Source organism: Artibeus jamaicensis, unplaced genomic scaffold, assembly GCF_021234435.1.
Source record: "Artibeus jamaicensis isolate MK-2021 breed Jamaican fruit bat unplaced genomic scaffold, CSHL_Jam_final contig_548, whole genome shotgun sequence".
Classification (NCBI taxonomy): Eukaryota; Metazoa; Chordata; class Mammalia; order Chiroptera; family Phyllostomidae; genus Artibeus; species Artibeus jamaicensis.
In genome coordinates this window covers 4,475,937-4,489,963 of record NW_026521883.1, presented here as the reverse complement: position 1 = coordinate 4,489,963, position 14,027 = coordinate 4,475,937, and the positions used below count along the sequence as shown (strand labels likewise).

At 44.2% G+C, this 14,027-nt stretch overlaps 1 protein-coding gene across 4 annotated transcripts in view; it reads right to left on the bottom strand.

The window, feature by feature from the left end:
* NIN (ninein) overlaps positions 1 to 14,027 on the bottom strand; it is a 94,829-nt gene that overhangs the window by 43,612 nt on the left and 37,190 nt on the right. For 3 of the 4 annotated variants that reach the window (XM_037155599.2, XM_037155602.2, XM_037155605.2), the window contains 2 exons: positions 4,983 to 5,022; positions 3,477 to 3,667 (listed from right to left, as the gene is read on the bottom strand). In XM_037155599.2, the coding sequence (XP_037011494.2) occupies positions 3,477 to 3,667; positions 4,983 to 5,022 (231 nt within the window). Of the gene's footprint in view, positions 1 to 3,476; positions 3,668 to 4,982; positions 5,023 to 11,814; positions 11,869 to 14,027 lie in introns of all 4 variants that reach the window. The other variant, XM_053670033.1, reaches the window with a different exon arrangement.

The window sequence follows — 14,027 nt, the reverse complement described above, 5'->3', positions numbered from 1 at the left end:
AGTGTTGTAACAGTAAAAGTTAGGCGGACATTGGGCCACTATACTGTGGGGACTTACATAATATTGCACTTACACTCAACTTTTGAAGTTGTCATGATAGCACAGCAAATTTGGCCCGGGATGGACTGCAATGATCTTCACTTGGGTCTGAAACCCCTGCCTTGGGATTTAGACTGTTGTTTGGAACAATGCTGTGTGTTTTGGGTTTTTCATTGGTTTCAGTGCTTTAGCACAGGAGAAATGAAGATTGGGTAAGAAGGATTTTGTGTGTGTGCAATAGGAGGGTTCCTAGAGATCGTGAAGAGAAGGGAATTTTGCCTGGCCATTTTGCAACCTCCGACAGTAATCAGGAGCCCTCATTATGTAACTGGGAAAGAGGACACTGGACTCTGGTCCTTCCACGGGCTTGCCTCAGAGATGGTCTGTTCCCTTGCTCAATGGAGGAATGGAGAGGAGAATACAGCAGATGGATCACTGAAACACAAACCAGGGAAGGGAGGAAAAGGCCTCTTTCTCCTCCTGGCAGTTGGATTCTCCTTTATTTGGGAAGCAGGGAGTGGGTGCTAAATTTTTTTCTATAGGAACATGCCTCCAGTGAAACAGAAATTACCTGAGGATCCTGTTAGAATGTAGACTCTGATATAGTTAAATCTGGGGGTAGGGCCTGAGAGCCTGGATTTCTCACAAGTTCTCAGGTGATGCCCTTGTTGCTAAGTAATAAACAGAATAACAACAAATTTATTCTTTTTGCATTACAGCCTACAATTAATTGGGTCCATCTTAACAAAGGCCTCTTTGTAATACATCCTCAATTTTCAATATTCATTTCATAAGCCTGGACTGTAACTAGGATTCCTGCCATCTCAAAATTGTTGATTTTATTCTTCATGTAATTGCTTGAGGCATTTCTTTAATCTCAAATGCTTTTTTCCAATTCATATCCAATAGGAAACATCTGTTTCTATTCCTATTTATACACCACTTCCTCTGCAGAGGATTCTAAAACAAGAAAACCATTATAAAGAGTGGAAATCTTTGGCAGAAGCAACGGTTCCTCACAGAGAATTGTGTGGTGGAAACAACGGAAAGGTATTTGGGTCAAGGCTCTGAAGTGGCCAAGATCCCTTGGCTTCTCCGTCTCATTCTTATCAACCAGAAGAATACTTTCTTCGTGGACAAGGCTTTCAGGGCCGTCAAACCAGGAGTCACAGTAAAACCCAGCTGTGCTGACTGCAGTTAACAGCGTATTTTGGCTCCAACCTTAGTTCACGCTGTTTGACTTTCTGACCCCAGCCAAATCAATGCATGGCTTCCAGATTACACCCATCACCTGACCCACTCAGAGTGCGTCCTGCCTGCTGTTGTACATGGGGGAGAGGGCAAATGGCGAATAAAAAGGATATAGACTCACAAGAGGGTGGATGAGCAGGGTTGGGCTGAAAAGAGTACAAGTCGACTGGGCAAGTGGGGCACCTCCTGCAGCCTGTGCAGGAGCCAGATCTGGAACCCTGAGGACATTCTTATTCCCCATGACACGCCAGCCAGGTTTTTGGATGGTTGATGTCCCAATGTGTAAGTTGCAAAATAATGCACTCGAATAGGGACCATGAACCCAAATACCCAGAGAGGCCAGGGAGGAAAATAAATAAATGATAGGATAGGACAACCTGGGCACAGGAGGAAGCACTGCTATTTAAAGCAGTGAACTGAACACATGAGGGCAGGCCCTGTCCGAAGGAACTAAGCACCTCTCACTGCCAGTAAAATGAAGCCAAACTCAACTTTTAGAAAAATTTCCTGATTTACAAAACCGCGGCTCTGACCAACCAGTATGGCTCAGTTGGTTGGGTGTCATCCTACAAAGCAAAAGGTTGCTGGTTAGATTTCCAGTAAGGGCACATATGAGGGGGGCACCTAAAAAAACCCAAGAGTTATCCTCTGGCGGGTGGGCCCCTTGTAGGACAGGCTTCCTCCACTAGGTGAGTGTTGTAGGAACCCATCTGTGCCAGTGTACCGCCTGGCGTTGTTGTGAGAGGCTGCACTCAACTTCAGTGAAAAATTTTTTAAGACACTGTCAACATGTTTGTCCATTGCATGATTTATGAGCGCACCTGCCCACATCATGCTAAGTAGTCAGCAATTTTTGACAAAAAACAGCACAACCCCCATGCCTCACCATCCCTATTCGCCCTAAGTCATGGGTTTGGTCCCAGGTTGGGGCACGTGCAAGGGGCAACCTATTGAAGTTTCTCTCTGACATCAATGCTTCTCTCCCTCTCTTTCTCCCTCCCTTCCTCTCACTCTAAAAATAAATAAAATAAAATATGTTTTTTTAAAAGTGCAGCAAAACAGTTCAATTTTTAGACATTGAGCAGGCCAAATAAAATAGCCATTGGGCCATACTTGGCATCTGGAGTGACAGTTGGCCGTCCCTGCCCTGCAGATGTCCTTGCTTCTGAAAAGCAGGGCACTAGTTACAGACAGAACCCAGGACTCTAGCTGCCCCTTCGTGGTAACGCAACAAGCAGCAATGATCTCACTGTCTCCATCTACGAAATGAGGGGTGACTAAGTCTAAAATTGCTTCCAGTTGTAAAATTCTAGGATTCCAAATTGTATGTTGATGAAATCATCTTGAACTTTCAGCTCCTCTGTGGTCTAGAGCTAGTAATACAAACTGCCAGAGCAGGCTGACAGCTCCAGGGGTGGGGGAACTGGAGGGAAGGGGGGATTGGGGGGTGGAGAGATTGAGCAAAAAGGAGAAAAGACTCATGGACATGGACAACAGTGCTGTGATTACAAGAGACGGGGAGGGAGGTATACGGGGGATAAATGGTAATGGAAGGTAAACAATAAAAAATAAATTTAAAAGACCCAAAATACTACAGTATTTCATGATTTTTTTTAGAAGAGGAAAGTACTGAGTAAAAGTTGTATTCAATAAGCAATCTTTACTCAAACTGGGATCAGAGGAAAATAACTAAATATGCTGCTCCTTTTTTTTTCCATCCTTTTTTTCCATCCTAAGAACATGCTTATTGATTTTAGGGAGGGGGAAGGGAGGGAGAGAAACACTGATGTGAGAGAGAAACTTTGATTGGTTTCCTCTTGCACATGCACTGACTGGGGACCGAACCTGCGACGCAGGCATGTGCCCCAACTAGAAATTGAACTTGCAACCTTTCTGTTTATGGGACGATGCTCCAACCAACTGAGCCACACAGGCCAGGGCTACACTTCTTCTTTTCCAAGGTTCTAAAAACTCTACCACATAAGATGCAACTTCCTGCAAGTGGCTACAGTTTAATTCAAGAGCTCCTCAAAAACAGAATCTCGGTGGCTGACTTCCCAGGAAAAAGAGACAGGAGTCTCTGTAACACACTGCAGGAAGCCAAAATATGGCTGCTTCTAGCCTGTGGCCAGCTGACCTTTTACCATGATTATTCTTCATGAATAAAAACAGGATGCATGGCTTACCTCTCCATTGACACTCTGCAAACCATACTGCTCACAGATGGAGACCAGCTTCTTTCGGTTCAGGTGACCATCACGGGTGATCCCCAAATCTTCACAAATCTCCTGCAGTTTCTCTTCTATCCAGTCTTGGGGAGGGGAAGACCCGCTTTGGGAAGCAGTCAGATCATCTGGGTTCCAAAATCTCAGCTGGCCTGAAACAAAAGCATACATTGTGTTTTCTCCAACAGGAGGGCAAAGAGAGAGACCTAGTTTCAAAGAAAATGTGCTTTTTGAAAGAAAAAAACTATTTAAAAAGAACTGTGCATGTTGATTCCATTTTGAGTTGATTCCGAAGTTCAAATAAAATGGGATCATCAGTTCTCAGGCTGCAGCTGGAGCAAATCGGCACGGTTTGGGGTTCACTGGCAGTCAGACCCGTGTAAGAACTATGTTCTGTACAGTCCTGCCTAGGCTCTGGTCTTGTTTTATCCCAACAGGAAACAGGCACGGGCTTAGGCTCTGGTGTCATCGGGAGAGAAGGCTGTTGAGAGGCGTCCCAGAGAGCTGTATGCACCCGACCTCAGCTAGAGCGACCATGACTGTTTTTACTCTCTCCTTATTCTTTCTAGTCTAAGCACTAGGACTGCTTTTGCTGAGAAGAAAATTCCATGATAGATATCATACAATAATAATAAAAGTCCCCAGATTAGCTTGTTCCCAGATCTTCACACATGTGAATATTCTGACTGGCAAGCAATTCAACTTGAATGAGTAAGAGGTTGTGACCCACAAGTTATTGATTATCTATATGTTAAGGATAAGTTCTAGTTGAAGACTTAAGAGTCAAACTACTTATTTAACAATAAAAATTTGTGTTCTAAAGTTCTCATTTCTAGTTAAATTTTCAACTTACCTACTAGAGAGTCTTTAAAGTCATTACTTAAACATGAGATCCTATGGGCACAATTTTGTGTGCCTGGAAGAACCCTGGAGGGCTGAGCAGAGCATAGTGTTATTTAGCAAAGAGATCAAGCCTCTTACTGCTGTATCTGTACAGGGTGGAGACCTAAAGAACATGCTGTAATTGCACTTATGCACAGTTAACCTGCAGGGTAGGCAGGTTCTACCGGCTGAACCACAGTGCCATCTGCTGGCCAGAAGATAAATGTGTTTTGATGTTTCTTAAATAAATCTACAACTCGTCAAGAGATATGTGACTATTTAATTCAGGACTGTTCACAAATGAATTTCAAAGTCTATATAAGAGAGTAATTAACCCATAAGTGAAATCCTACATATTAGTCTCCATATGTTACATGATGTTAAAGGTTAGTATGTTAAAACAAGCTATCCAATTGAGAATGGATTGTTGCTGTTGTTCTTAAGATTACTTCTTAGCAGGCTGCTGGCACATCCAGCTGCTAGGAAGGTTAGGAGACGCAGGAAGGGGAGTGTGGAGAGTGTGGAGTGTGGAAGAAGGGCTGTGGATGGCAGCCCTCCCTCCCGACACACACACTCAGTTCTTACCTTCTGCTTCGTACTCCTCGCTGCGTTGTGTCTTCCAGTGCTAGAGAAGGCAAGAGAAGGTGGTTAGTGTGCTTTAGAACTTAACCGGTTTTCCCAAGACCAGCTGGCTCTCTGGCTCTGAAATCAGCATCTGAGTGAGTCACATAATCGGGACCCTCACAAAGCCTTCTGCAGTATCTCACCAAGGATTTGCCTTTCACAATTGTGAGGGCACTTAGTCAACAGCAAAATCTATCACAGTCAATACAATCAAGCCAGAGCAAAAATGCAGATTCCAGCAACTAATAAGGTTTGTACGTATGCACTGATGAGTTTGTTCTTCAATAGATGTTTATTGGGTGCCAGGTATTATGCTATATCTTTGGAATACAACTATGAATAGCATAAATATTTCTTGCCTTGAGGAGTTTATGTGTTAATGAATATATGCAGACAAAACAAAACAAAAAACAAATGAACCAACCAGGAAGTACAATATTGTAGTGCATTAAGCGCTAAGAATGGAAAGTTCAAGATGCTATAAGGATATACCTAAGTGGATATCCTTCAGACTTGGGAGATCCGGGTAGACTTCCTGAGAGAATCAATGTCTAAACTGAGACCTGAAGGATGAGTGGGAGACAGCTAAGTGGAAAATAAGGGACAGTTACTATCTGCTGATGCACGGAGGCAAGAACAGCCTAGTGTGCTCGTGGCACAGTAAAAGGTAGTGATACAACCCAAAGAAAGTTAGGCTGCACTGCTCCAGTTAAATAAAATACACATTGCCAGTAAACTGCATTAAATGCAGTGAAATATATCTGACCTGGGCCATTTTATCCCCTTATCATGCTATGTTACTACTAGACTTTTCCAAGTCACAGCACACAGCTGTGGTTTGCGTTAGTGGGCAAAAACGCTCAGCCAAGGACACAAGTCAGAACCCAAATCCATTCCTGGCTCCACTGGCCACCATGGCACTGTCTGCTCCAACCAGCGGTGATGAGAAGGCCCACAGTGGCCTTGGCCTCATCAGCATCAGCAAGCTGCCTAATCACTCCTTTTGGCAGGTTCTATGACCAGTGCAATGAAAAAAGGTGTACCCCCACCCCCCTGCCTTTCAACGCCTGGCTGCTGTCTCTGCAAAGAGCCAACTTTATGAATGAAGCTCCTTTGACAACCAATAACCAGCCTACTCTGATAGCTGAACTGTACAAGATGAACTGATTTCTTAGAATCCTGAAATAAACCCAACAGGAAAATGAGTCTAGTTACCTTCTGTCTCCAGAGCTTGGATTCCTCAGGGCAGGCGGTGTGCCACCTACAACTCTTAAACACTGCCTTTCAGTAGCAGCTCGTTCAAGTTGAGAAGTACTCGTTCAAGTACTTCTTTCAGGCGGCCTAAGCACACCTACTCTGTTCCCTCTCCGCACTCACCCAGTCCTCTCCTTTTAACTGAAGGACAAGTGTGTCCACCAGGGTGTCACAGTGCCATATTTTCCTTAGAAACATATTGAAGATAGCACCGATTCAGAGAGTTCGATAAATTGTGCCGCACTACACTGAAACCACAAACTGACAATGCGGAGATGGATTATTCTTACCATACAGAAAAAACATCAAAAAGCTATAACTCCAAATATGTAAATTCACTACAACTCATTCAGATGCCAACTGCAAGTCACTAATATACACGGTGTCTGTGGAAAATGAGTTAGGGCACAATGTGACTCTTGCTTGTTTGTTTGTGATGACAATTTTATCAGCCCGCATTTCCACACACAGACGAATCTCAAGGCTGGAAGGCAGCTAAGCACAGTGGGGGCAGGGAGCGAGCAGTGCAGTAAACAGTCCACAAGTTTTCTTATTTTATTGTTTCTGGGCAGAATTCAACTGTTTTTTTTGTATTAAAAGTTTTAAATCAATAAAGCTCTACTAATAAAAGTACCCTGCCTATCTGTCCCCCCCTTTTAATTTCCTTATCCAATACAGCAAATGATTTACATGCTCATATAACTTTAGCACCCAAATGTGAAAACTCACTTAGCATATAATATGATGGACACACCCTAAAATAAACTCCATTAAATCCACCTAAAACAAATCAAGTAGGCCTCTATGGCCTAAGAACCACTTGGTCAAAATAAAACCTACCAAATCACACGCAGGGGGCTGGTTTTTAACAGCACAAACTGACAGCAGAAATGGCAGAAGAGTGAGTGTCCCTGGACATGAAGGGCAAAGGGAGCCCCTACTGGAACACAGTTGGAAAAATGCAAGCACACCTTCAAAAAGACCTTAGAAATAATTTCTAAAGCAACAAGGTGTGTATCTTGCTACATAGTAGTTTCTTTCTTACATTTGCTCACTTCTCAATGCATTTTAAAATAGTGAGCAACTACTTTAGAGGAGCAAGACATCTCCTGAGTCTACCGGACCGGGTGCAGGCATCTGATTCAATCCCCAGAGCAGTACTTTCTGCTGCCCTCTTTTCCTGATTTTTGCCCCTAACTAGTAAGAGACCAAGTTCAAGGGATTATAGCACAGAGGTGAGCGCTAGACTGCCAGGCTCTGAATCCTGGCTTACCTACCAGGTTTGGTTTGGACAAGTTTCTTAACCTCTTTTGCCTCAGTTTCTCCATCTATAAAATGGGAATAAAGTAGTACATATTTCACGGAGCTGGGTAAAATGCTTAGAATTGTGCTTGGCAGATATAAGCACTATATAATGTCATATTTTTATTGGACAGGCATTTATGTAGTACATATTAAATTCATGTTTGCAGATTTTTTTATTATGTTTAAGCTTAAAGCATTAATTTGGGTCACCCTGGGGAGGTATTAGTTACCCATATCAATTTGTAAGAACAATGCCAAGTCTCCAGCAAATATGCATAGAATACAAACAGACAATTTACATAAGAGGCAACACAAACAGATGTGGGGAAAGTTTCATTTCCACAGCAATCAAAGAAGTATAAATGAAAACCAAGGAATCACTTTGTCATTAAATTAGAAAAGTAAGATATGACTGTTATTACCATCAAGCTCATTATTTAAAATAGGCCTGTTTATATGTTACTGGTAGCAGTGTAAACAGCTATTACACTTTGAGTAAAGAAAAGGATTTAATGTAACAAAAGCCATAAAAATGTTCATACTCTTTGACACAGTAATTTCATATGATTTATTATGGCAATAAAGTCAAAGGAAGAATAAAAGCAGACATAAATACATACATTTAGCATTTTTATAGGAGTATTCAACAATGTAATGATACATTATAATGTAGTCACTAAAAGTATAATTATAAAGCCATGTAGGAGCATAGAAAAACATCTTATGAAATGTTAAGTGAAAGACCACAAAAAATGCCACCTTACATCACGATTACTGCTGGCAAAATATTTATACAATTAGACAAAGACTGGAAGGAAACAGATAATAAAGTAGATACATTTGGTTGAGGGCATATGGGGAACAATTGTATTTCCTTGACTGTTATAAATGTTGTTTATGTAATATAAATAGGTACAACTTCATTGTTTCTTCTGCCCACCTGCCCTCAAATTCTCACTAAATGAATTCCTGTGACCTGGGGGTGTGGAGATAAGGAAAGTCCTCTCTGCAGGGTCCTCTAGTGATGGGACCTGCGTGTAGGGAGAAGCCTTGGGGGGAAGCCCAGGTGCTGCTCTGGAGGGTGAACACTGCTGGTACCAATGTCCTTTATGCTTCGTAGGGTATGGAAAGATCAGGGACACTCACCTGAGACCTACATGGGGGACTGGGACTATGACCATCCCAAGGAGGCGTTCTTCAGACAGCCTAACCCAATGGCATCAGGTACAGCACAACTTCCTAAACCCCGGGCAGCACCAGCAGCTTACATGCTTTCACACTGACCCTTAGGGCAAGGGGTGGTGGGCTAAGGGATAACTTGTTTTAAAAATCCCTAGGGGTGACAATTTCCCAAGCATTTCTCCCATGGTCCTGTGTAAGAAACACGGAGCCAGCTAGGACCAGCCCAGGCTAAGGGCTACATTTTAATTCCAAGGCCACCTCAATTGGACAGGGCACCTGCCATCCCAATAAAGAGGGAAGTAAGCACACCGTTGGGGAATGTTTGCTATTACATTGCAGTTGGGGAACTGGTGGGGTGTGGGGTGGGGGGATCCAGCTCAGTCACAACTCATTTATTTTCATTCTCACTGCCTGGAGCAAGTAGTCCAATTAAAAAGCAGGGGGAGAGGGAGGAGAAGGCAGGTTAAAAGGTTGGGGGATTAGATCACCAGGCTACTGGAACACCACCAATAAAAGCGGGCATCATCCTGGAACAAGGTCATTTAATTGCTGATGGTTTACCCGGCAAAGTGAAAGCCTAGCAGGTGGCCTCTAGACTCAGACTGCCCAGCAGCACTGGAAGGGGGACAATCACAAAAATCTCTGGGAAAACGGGGGAGGAAGGGAGGGACAATTGCTGGGATGTGTTCCCAACTCTAATTCACAAAAGAGGAGTTTAAATTTCTTCCCTTGAAATCTTGTGTAGCCTCTCACTGGAGAAAGAATAGATATGAATAAAATTTTAAAAATCACTCTATGGGACTTCAGCTGCCCCCGACTCTGGAGACAAACGGTGGCACAGGGGCCTGGCAGGGACATGGGGCTGCATTGGTTCTGCCCTTTCCTGCGACCCCTCACACTTTACTCCACCTGCAAAGTGGGGACATACAGCACATGACAGAATGTGCCTGGCACTTGGGAAATACTAGCTCTTGTTATTATTTCATCCAGAACAATAGTGTGGTTAAGGGTTTGGTCTCCAGGGCCAGACTCCCGGAGTCCAATTTCAGTTCAACTCCACCGCTTACTGGCTGTGCAGCCTCGGGCAAGTTCCTTAACTCCCCCTGTGCCTCGGTTTCCTTGTGGGTGAGCCAAGACCAACGCCTACCTAGGAGGGAGTGCGAATATTCGGAAAGCACTTAAAAAAGTGCCTGCTACCAACTGGGTGTCTGTGAAGTGAATAAATATTACAGTGACTGTTCCTACCACCCGGACGTTCAAAACTAGGCCAAAGGCAGAGGAAAGAAGCAGCAGACAGACCACTGTCAGCTTCAAAAACAAACCCAGAAGAGACTTGTAGGAATAACAGCTTTGAGCATGAAGCTGTGACGAATCGATCAACTTTTTCTTTGAAATCCTCACCTGAGGGCATATTTATTGGTTTGGGGTGGGGATGGGGGGAGAGAAAGAGAGAGAGAGAGAAACATCGATGTGACAGAAACATCAGCCAGTTGCTCCGCCGCGCGCCGGTGCCCTGTGTGGGGATCAAAGCTGAAATCTAGGCATGTGCCCTGACCAGGGGTTCAACTGGACCCACGACCTTCTGGTGTATGGGGCGGGGTGATACTCTTACCAGCTGACCCACCTGATCAGGGCACGGAACAGTCAACTTCTGATTCAGTTTAGGAGCAGGGCTTCCCCAGGGGCCCTCCCTGTGTGGACAGTGGCCCTGGGTGACCACAGCTGGCAGGGCCATGCTTCCACATTACCGTGCCTAGTGTGCCGGCCAATAGCCCCACTGAGAGCGGGCAGAGGGTCAGAGGTCACCTGGCTCCAAAATGGTTGCCACAGAAGGCAGCCCCCACCCCTGCAGGCAGACAAAGGGAGCCCCCAACCTGCTTTGGGGGCTGTACATCTCGGTGTCATGCTGCCCATTGTGGCCAGCTCTCTACAGCTGGATGCAAGTGTCCTGCACACGTGGGCCCCACAGGCGGCACTGCTTTCAGGAATGCTTTCTTTGGAGGGACACCTGCTTGGCTGGACTGCGGAGCAGATGGCCCGAGACTCTTGGATCCCTGGCTTCCAGCACCGAGGCCGGGTCAGCATCTGCAGCCTGTGGGCCTGGCGCGGCCCCTGCCCACAATAGCCCAGTCACAGCCCCTACCAACCATCTGCTCCAGGGGAGACCTTGTGCCCTGCAGAATGTATGGCTAATTAAAACCATTATGGGGGCACACCCGGGGCTATTCTTTTCCAGGAAGTTGCTGAGCTGATCTCAGCAGCTTTAAGCAGAGTTTTTTGTTTGTTTGTTTTTGAAAGGGTAAAGTCTAGCAAGCCCGGAGAGAAGAGGAAGGAAATTTTCTAGAATAACAAAGCTTCCTAAACAAACTGAACTGTACAGTCCATTTTACAAGAGTAGCTAAGCAAAGGAAGTCTCTGAAAACAAAAAAAAACAAAAAACAAACCCAAATTGGTGTAGGAGAACGCTTATGATTGAAACTGCAGGACTTTTAAAGACACAGCATCTATGGTGCTGTTAACTAATAGTCCTAAATATTTATAAAGCCACACTCTGGGCCAGGTACTGGACACTAAGTGTGCCCAACAGGGTTGGCTGCTGTTTCTGCAGGGACACACTTCCCGGGACTTTGGTTCGTGTCCTGCTCTCCCAGCTTTGAAGGCAACGTGAGCAGTGGAGGACCTGAGGGCCCATTGCCAACCTGTCTGTTCCGAATTCAGGCACACGCTGCTCAGCTGCGGAGCTGTTGTGACTAGGATGCAAATCGGTTCCGAGACAGAGCCTACATGACCCTATTAACCAGTGTCACCCCAAGTTAAAAAAAGGCAATTAAAAGTTACACATCAGTGCTGGGGGTAACAAGAATCAACACTTGCACGATATTCAAATGTATGCATTTAGCTGAGTCCTGTCGTGTTGCCAAAAAGCCTTCAGCATGTGAGGAAATGAACAGTTTTAGCCTTAAACCTCTCCAACAAAGGTTGGAGACTGGTTTTGGTTCACTGAATTTTAAAGTCCTTGAAGGAAAAAATTTTTTTCTATACATCCACTCACGGTATCCAGCTCATCAGAGTTGCTCTCGATGGACAGCGAATACTGCTTTTCCATCTGGAAAACACATAACGGTGTCTAATTGGAAAATGTTACTGTTATTGTTAAAATTGCCTTGTTAATTTTTGATCTGTTGTCTGTATTATTTCCTAGTTAGAAAATAAATACTAGAAATTGTTGACCTGGAAGGAGATAGGGGTGGGGGCTGACTCCAAGGGACTTGCCCCCGGGATCAAGCCAGAAAGACTTTCCAGGACAGCAAAACTTGAAAGACATCTTATTAGCTTTGAAGGGTCTTCTTTGTATCACTTTCGAGAGATCTGCAATTGCATCTTGGATGAGTGTTTCCTCTCTGAGAACAGCCAGATGACCTGATCAGACTTAAGAAATACAAAGGGAAACACTGGAATTCCACTCATAAAATGTAATCTGCTGATGTCACATTGTTTGATGGAAATAAATGGCAACAGTAATGAAGCTGCTTCTTAACCGTCAAAGTCAACAGCCAGGGGGAAATGTAAAAGGAGTGATGGGAAAACAGGTCCATTTCCACTACAAAAGCTCTTAGCAGAACTTCTCACAGTTCTCAAGATGTTTGCTCCAGAATTCAATATTTACTCTATACCATGTAAATGAATAATTCAAAAATTTAACTGCAAAGTTATGAATATATGAAAATGAGCATAAGGGGAATATAAGTCGGTTTCACACTTCTTGAAGATGTCTGATTTTTATGTAGGGTAGTAAAATCAGTGTTGTTTTTTTTAAGTTTTTAAACCCCCACCAGCTCCCATCCTCCTACCCGCCACTCCCGGCACAAAGACGATGTCCATTCTCGGGCGAACGAAGCAGCTGGCTTTAACTTTTCTCCCAGGTCCTCACTTAAACTGCGTGGCTCTGGCTTTCACTATTATTGTCTACAGTTGAAAAAATAATTGTTTAAGCCCTCTTGCTCTTGATAAGAATCTTACCAGACCTGATTTATTCCCAGTGGAGGAAAACACTTAACAAGGTGTCCCCTGTTTTCAACAGGGGCAGAAAGCAAAGTGGCCCTGCCCCAGTTGTGTTAATCAGCCAACGTTTCCTGCCAGGGCTGAGGAATACAGAGCAGAATTGAGAATTGGCTTTGTTTTTTCTGCCACTTTCCACCTAGCCTTAGAAAAAACAGGAGCATAAAATTTGAGGTCAGTTCAGTAGCCACAGCACATACACATATAAAAGGGGGGAAATGTACTCTTTAGAAACTAACAACTCACTTCTGTTTCTTAATGAAGTGAAGCAAAAATGACTGACGACAGCCAAAACCTTCTCACTAATCACACCTTACGTCGGAATCAAGAATGTGCCCCTTTGTTAGTCTGAATTAATTCAGAATAGAATGCCCAATTGAATTGCCTCGAGTGAAAATGATCCCACGAAAAGAAAAAAAAAAGCACCACTGTCCTTTCAATACCACCCAGAACAAGAGGTCAGACTCCCAAGGGATCCACTTGCCAGATACGCACACAGAGTCGGAAGGTGGATGCCCATTTCAGGAACCCGACCTGTCCTTTGTGAGTTAGCACGTTCTGCTACAGGGTTTCCAATGAAGCTCTGGAACACACCTTTCAGTGCTGAAAATTTAGCAAGACAGCAATGGCCCTTCCCCATGGAATGGCTTTACAGGCTTGTAAACTAAACTTGGTAGGGAGGCATGCTTAGTAGCTAGGTTAGATATTTTCTGTTCCACCAGGAAAGAATCAAATGGCCTAAATAAAGCTGGGGTGTGGCGATGATAAGTGTGTGGGAAGGGTAGGATGAAGATGATTAAAATGTTTACAGTTTGCATTAGGGCATTAACGTATGTGGATTGAAACAAAAGTTGAATATAATCAAAAACACCTCGTAACAAGATTTATTCTGGTATATTCTATTTGGGGGAAGAGGCCCTGGTGGCGGAGCACGTTACCCCCTAGTAACCACGTGGGCCCTCACCTGCGGCCGCAGATCACACCGGTGCACCATCGACAGTCACGAAAGGAGCTCCAGTTGCTGCATCTAATGAAGCCTGAAGCTTCGCATGGGACTTGCATTAAAAATAAGTTTGGTCACTTGAAAGCAGTCTATACCGGCATCACCCTCACTTGTCTCTGCATTTCTATGTGTGGGGATACAGGCAGACTGCAGAGATGCATGACTGCTGGGAATCACCTGGTTAGTTACATGTATGGGAGTAG